Genomic DNA, 7,293 nt, shown 5'->3' with positions numbered 1-7,293 from the left:
GGTAAAGTATGGGTGATTTATATAATACTCATAGGAAAAAACTATATTGACAGTTAAATTATATGGAAAGGTTAAAGAATGCTCTTTTGAGAAATACATAAGGGAGATTGACTAATTGCATTTTATTTTTGGTATGTTTGTTTGAATATGTTAGTAATATTACATGATGCCATGGATGATCAACTTTCTCTATGAGACATTGTCTTTGGAAGACCAGCGTTTTCTCAACTTTCCCCAAATTTATCCATTTTTTTCTTCTGTCAAACCTCATTAAGTAGAAGGTTTTCAAAAAATTACACAGAACACATCTCCAAATACATTTTATTGATCACGCTGTCCTCATTCTTTACACATTCAAATTTATAGAGTCATTCATAATGTTTGTGATTGGAAGATAGGAAAGGATAATTATTTAATTTGAAGTGTGAGTTATATCTAGCTCTGCCTCAAGTTTTCAATTGAAAAATAAAACACTCTATATACACGGAGTTGGATAGTGAAGAAGTGAGGATTGGGTATGAGTTGGGTAAGGGGAAAGAGTTTGATTAAAATATATTATGAACAAAAGATTTAAATATCCAAATAACTAAACAACAAATCATAAAAGTAATCTTATATCAGTATACTCTTATTGCATGTTCTGGATCATGCCACATAGATTCATTTGAGATTTTTTTCATTTGTCTTTATCAGACTCCTCAGAATTCACTGAATGAGTGATTAGACTTATTTTTCACTAACCCCCTTTTCTTTTACTTTTTTACACTTATGTGTTTTTCTTTCCAGAAAAATATGAATAGAGTAGATTAATTAGCTTAATAATAGTGAAGGATCAACCTTTAACATTGAAGGATGTGTGTGTGTGTGTGTGTGTGTGTGTGTGTGTGTGTAAACTAAGTTGAATCTAATACAAAATCTCACATCCATAACTGCCTTTGAAAATAATGCTCTAGAAAAACATGAATTGAACTGTAAGGATAACTTACAAAGAAATGTTAGAAAAATAATAACTAATACATCATGACAGACAGTTTAAGGTATATACTAATAAACTGTAGATTCATTTAAAATGAATGAATTCTCATTTTGACAGCACATTCATAGTAGTAATGATTTATTAAGGGGCCTGTTCATTTCAGTCATCAAACATATGTATATTTTTTTCATTTAGTCATGCTAAAATATTTGTATAACTTTCAATCTTATTCTCAATTGGAGCATTGAGGTTCAGATTAGGCAACTTACATTCATTTATGAAAATGTCAAATGTTAGACTTCAACAGATATCTTACAGTTAAATCAGATATCTGCAATTAAAGAATGTTTCTTCAAAAGAGCATGAAATACCTGTCAAAAATAAAATGAGATCTGTGGAGATAATGAATCTTTGCTTTTAACCAACAGAAAATATGTAAATTAGCATAAGCAGTCATGCCACATTTCAAAATATAATTGCAGTAAATCTTAAATCTGACAAAGTTGAGTTCTTAATTGATGTTTAACTTTTAGAAATGTGCACTGCCCTCTTTAAGTTCAACTTACCTGCAATTACATACAGATTCTCAGAACCGCTAAAAGAGTGGCTGCATCCTCCACTGCTTTCTTTGAAAACTCCTCCCCCCAGGTAACAAGTTAAAGATACATTGTAACTATTTTCATCGACATTTTCTCATTTTACCCAAAGTGAGTTTATTCCTTTGATTGCAGAGAGATAAGAAAGAATTAAGGTGGACACAGAAACTGTTCCAGAAAATGTTTTAAAATAATCTGGATTTATTCATTACCTCATGAGACAAAGAATACTTATAGGTTTATCCATTCACTCTGAAATTGGCTCAAGGGACAAACTCACTGAGTCAAAATTGCCAGCAAGGGAATACGCACAAACACTAGGGAATATCAACCATAATTGATTGCATTGTTATCAAAACAGATAGAAGCTTGGGGACACTGTCCAGAGAAGCAGAGTAAGATCATTTGGAAGAAAGCATGATGATGTTTCATGCAGTTTAAAATCCGCCTACCTTTAAAGGTTTGACTACATTAAAACTTCTTACAATTTGTGCCTCTTTTCTCTGTTCACTCAATTGCTCAAAGACAATGGATAAATGGATAATTTATATGTTGAATATATTAGAACCATCTTCCACAGGGAGTCTATAATTATAGTGTCATGACAATAATATTAACAACCAATAATATTGTTCAAGACTTTAGCTAATGTCATCCAAAATATTAAAGTAGAAAATGATTAAGGGATTTTGATTGAGGTTCTTTTGCTTGCTTTTTGTTGGATTTTTACATTATTTATTTTAGTTTATGAAATCATAATATAATTATATGATTTGCCCCCTTTACTTTCCTCCCTCCAAAACCAACCATATACCCCTGCTTGCGTTTAGTATTCACTCATTGAGGTGGGATGGGACATACTTTAAAACTGGTATTGTGAGCTCAGACAAAATCTCATGGCAGATGAAATCATAGGCACCAGGGGAAAAAAAGTGTTATTGGTTTGTTAAATGAATGTAATGCATCTGTTAAACTTTTCTCTGAATATTCATTTTTTGCCCATAGATTATTACTTCTGTTAACCTTGGCATTAAAAAAAAGGTGGATATACACAAAGAAATACTTGGTTTATACCACAACAAAAAATCAACTTTAAGTGAATCATATGAACTTAATACCTGATATTTTAAAAATATTGGAAAAAAACTTGGAGGTCAACTTGACATTGGTCTTTTATTTAAATTTTTCTTTTATTTTTTATTTCTGTGTATGGGTATTTTCCTGGCACATATGTCTCAATACCACATGTATATAGTGTTTGTAGAGACCAAAAGAAGGTGTTATACTTCTTGAGATTGGAGTTACATGTTATTGTGTAATCATATGGGTATTAAGATTCAAATCGATGTCATCTGGAAGAACAACCAGTACTCGTAACCATAAAGCCATTTTTCTAGTCCCAAAGACGTTGTTCTTGATAATTTTAAAACATGATAAAGGAACAAGAATAAGATTATAACAAAGTAAAAATGAAATAAAATAAAACAAATAAACAAAAAACTCCAAGAGTCTATGGAAACATAGAATGTGTTTATAAACCAGAAAACCAACAGGGAACTAATTTTGAAAATGTATAGCAACTGTGGTAAATTATTGATGCTGCTGACAAGTATTTTTCTGACTTTTCTAAGTCATTTATGAAACTCCTCTAGGCTGCTTTTTCTAAAGCTTTGATACAAACCGTGGTACCTTTTGTTATACTTAATGAATAGTTTGTAGCAGTGATCCCCAGAGAACAGTCTGCCACCCTAATTTCCATACAATCCCCCTGGAAGCAGAAAGCATTGGAACTAGAACATTTATAAGTGCACAGCTGGCTATGAGTCATCTCTTTGATATAAAATTTTTGTATGTTTCAACAACGAGTTCATATTCTTCTTATTAACCATGATTTTTACTTCATCTTTAAGAACAACATCTAAATGGAGCACTACAATGACATCAATCTAAACACGAAGAGCTAAATTTTATAAAATTCAGCCCATCAGATGGCACTTGTTAAAATTAACACCATAATCTCAAGATTTCACAGTAAATGTGAATTTGAAGGAATGTGGAACTTCTTTATTGAATACTTTATGGTAGTATACTATACATTGTGTTTTTTCTTACAAAAACGTTAGTAATGAATATTTCTACAAAATAGTAAAACATAAAAATGATCACCCATACAATTGAAATTATCTTTAACAAAGCAGAATGGTGAGTCCATTTTGATTTTAATTTAATTTTATAATGTGAAACTTTAGAATATGAAATGTCCAGCCTGATTTTACATTAATTTTATAATATGAAACTAAAACAAATGCACAGTAAGTCCAATTAAGGGAATTGTGTTTGGAAAACAGAATTTTTATTTTATAATATGTTCTAAGTGGTAGATATTTTATGATTGTATTTTAACTGATTAAATTTTTATATTTATACTATTACATCTACATTTCGTTCTCTTTGACTATTTTATAAAGTAGTGTAAAATGCTATAATAAGGAATTCTTGTGATTTGATGATGCCATAAGTCTATGACTGCGGAGCTCATATCACTCAGAAATGACTAATATCTATGCATGTTTTCAAATATGAGCATTATGGATAACAGGAAAATATTGAAGATGTCCACTTGATGAAAGCTTGTAAGTACTTAGTAACTAAAGCCTGAACATCTTAAGAAGTCCATCTTAAAATTATTCACTAATACTGATTTTGATTTTTTCCAAATAGGTTTATAAAATAGCATATGAAAAAAACAAATATTAATCAGATAAATTAAAAAGGAATAAAATTATAAAGGTATGCTAGTAAACTCATTTAAAGGAAAGAGGGCGCCAACTGGTTATGCAATACCAAACTCTCTGCCCTGAAGCTATACACAATAACACTATACAGCCTGAGCAGGTTGTACTTATATTTTTAGGAATACATGCAAATTCATGTATTGAAGAGAAAACAAGGCTATTAATCAGAAAAAAAGCATGAAAATGAGGTACATTGGAAAGTTGAGAGAAAGAAAAGGGAAGATGGAAATAGTATAATTAAACTATAATTTCCAAAAAAATGAATCCACAAATAAGCAAGAACCAGGGACACAGTAGTCCAGGCTACTTCAGAGTCTCAAGAAGGGGATTCAGAAGCTCCTGCCCTGCAAGACAGTAGAGGCCATTTGGAAGTGAATGTGCTAATTTTCATTTACAAATTAATGAAAAATGAAAATATTCTGGGTTTTTTTGGGGGGATGCACGGGGAAGGAGGGGTGGATTATGAGAAGAATGCTAAGAAAAATCAGACTAGGACAAGTTTATAATTGACCTATGGCATATAATTATGTGTCACCTAAAATTTTGGGCTAGAGAACATTTGAACACTGTTTTTACAATTCCCTAAAAGGTCAATAACATAAAATCAGGTTTTAAATGATTTCTAGCCCTAAATTTCAGGGGACCAGAAGAGGGCAGCATTTGTGATGTAAATAAATAACAAAACAAAACAACACTAATGAACATAAAATGTTTTGTCTTTAATTTCCTATGTTTGTATGCTAAGGCTCACAGATGAGGATGAAAAATCAGTCAATGGAATTTCACTTCATTCTTTTGGGATTGACAGATGACCCACGATTGCAAATTGTGGTTTTTCTATTTCTCTTTCTCAATTACATGATGAGCCTGGTGGGGAACTTAGTCATTGTGTTCCTCACCTTGCTGGACCCTCGCCTCAAAACTCCTATGTATTTCTTTCTCCGTAATTTCTCCATTTTGGAAATCATGTTCACAACAGTGTGTATTCCCAGATTCTTGACAACCATTGTGACTGGAGACAAAACTATTTCCTATAATAATTGTGCATCTCAGGTGTTTTTCATTCTTTTGCTGGGAGTCACAGAATTTTATCTCCTGGCTGCCATGTCCTATGACCGCTATGTTGCCATCTGCAGACCATTACACTACCCTATCATCATGAACAGCAGAGTGTGTTACCAACTTGTCCTCAGCTCGTGGGTGACTGGGTTCTTGGTCATCTTTCCCCCACTGGCAATGGGTCTTGAGCTGAATTTCTGTGATTCTTGGATAATTGATCATTTTATGTGTGAAACTTCTCCTATTTTGCAGATCTCCTGCACAGACTCTCATGTCCTAGAAATGATGTCCTTTGTCTTAGCAGTGGTGACACTTGTAGTTACACTGGTACTAGTAAGTCTCTCTTACTCTTTCATCATTAAGACTATTATGAATTTCCCTTCTGCACAGCAAAGAACCAAAGCCTTCTCCACCTGCACTTCCCACATGATTGTTGTCTCCATGTCATATGGTAGTTGCATCTTCATGTATATTAAACCATCTGCAAGGGAGAGAGTGACTGTGTCTAAAGGTGTAGCTTTGCTGTATACTTCAATTGCCCCTCTCTTGAACCCTTTCATTTATACATTAAGAAACCAGCAGGTGAAAGAAGTCTTCTGGGATATATTACAAAAGACTTTGAGCTTTTCAAAACACAAAGTTTAAAACAGATTGGTAACGTTTGAGGAATTTCAAGGATAAAATCTTTCAAGAAAACAAATCATGATGAGGTTAAAATAACATACAAATATATCAACAGTATATGTAAAACTGTGAATTTGAAAGAGAACAAGGATGGGTATACAAGATTTGGAAGGAGGAAAAGGAGGAGAGAGATGCAGTTGTAAACTGCAACCATACATTAAAAATGAAAGTCTAGTTCATATGATTGTTCAGTTATTTCATGTACAGGAGATTTTTCTGAAGAACCCTGTAACTCCATTCCACCTTACCCTCTACTTTCCCATGAAAGGTGGTACTCCGCAATCACTAACTTCCTCCAATTCCTTTCTAACTCTATGTGTATATGTTATTATTTATTACATACTCATTTCCAGAAATCATTGCATTGAATATAATAAACATTATATAGTAGCAATTTTCTGTGTGATTTGTTATTTGATTGAATATCATATATATATATATATATATATATATATATATATTCATTTGGAGAAATGCATTACTTTCATCTTAGTAGTCTTTAATATCTGTAAAGCACACAAATACTTAAAGAAAATATTGCTCTGTGGTGCTAAATTATTACTATATTAAATGTTTCAAATACACTGTGGGGTATAGGTTGATGTCTTTATGAAGGTGAGGATGGCACTGGATGGGTCAAGGACCATGATCGGACAGTAATAAGTAAGGCAGGTACAAAGTTTTTGTGAGGCAGGAGAAAGGAGGAAAAAAGGAGAACCAAGCTGGGGGCAAAGAAGGATGACTCAGATCCATGTGGCCTTAAATGGCCAAAGGTAGTTATGAATATTTCTTAAGGGATAGGTTTCTCTAGGTCAATTTTTCTTATCTAGGTGGGTGGTTTATATCATTATCAATTGGCTGTGAGGTTTTTTTTTGTGGATGTATTGTGGATTGAAATTTTAACATATAAATCTGATTACTAAATTACAGCCTATTGATTCTTGATTTTAACTGGTTCTTGGGAGTTTATACCATAACCATTAGGAAGTGGATGCTGGGAATGTCAACAAAAAAGTGGCAGAGTGTTAGGAGAGGATAGCCCCTGCTGGGACCCCAAGGTGGATGCTGAGAATATGAGCAGAGTTCACAGTAAAAGAGTTGTGAGTCAGGGGGACAGGCGATCTCTGTATGAAACTGGCATGGCAGCAACCCACCTTGGGAACTAAATGGATAGAGATTGCTG

At 32.9% G+C, this 7,293-nt stretch overlaps 1 protein-coding gene across 1 annotated transcript; it reads left to right on the top strand.

Annotated features, from left to right (window-relative positions):
- Window positions 1–5,126: 5,126 nt before the first annotated feature.
- Or6c6i (olfactory receptor family 6 subfamily C member 6I) lies at window positions 5,127–6,071 on the top strand. The gene is given in 1 exon segment (NM_001000057.1): window positions 5,127–6,071. A coding segment is annotated over 1 exon segment (945 nt).
- Window positions 6,072–7,293: the final 1,222 nt, after the last annotated feature.

The sequence above is a fragment of the Rattus norvegicus genome, chromosome 7 (genome assembly GCF_021556685.1).
Source record: "Rattus norvegicus strain SHRSP/BbbUtx chromosome 7, alternate assembly SHRSP_T2T, whole genome shotgun sequence".
In the NCBI taxonomy this organism is placed as follows: domain Eukaryota; kingdom Metazoa; phylum Chordata; class Mammalia; order Rodentia; family Muridae; genus Rattus; species Rattus norvegicus.
The sequence above is the reverse complement of the archived record's forward strand: the minus strand, read 5'-3'. Positions and strand labels throughout refer to the sequence as shown.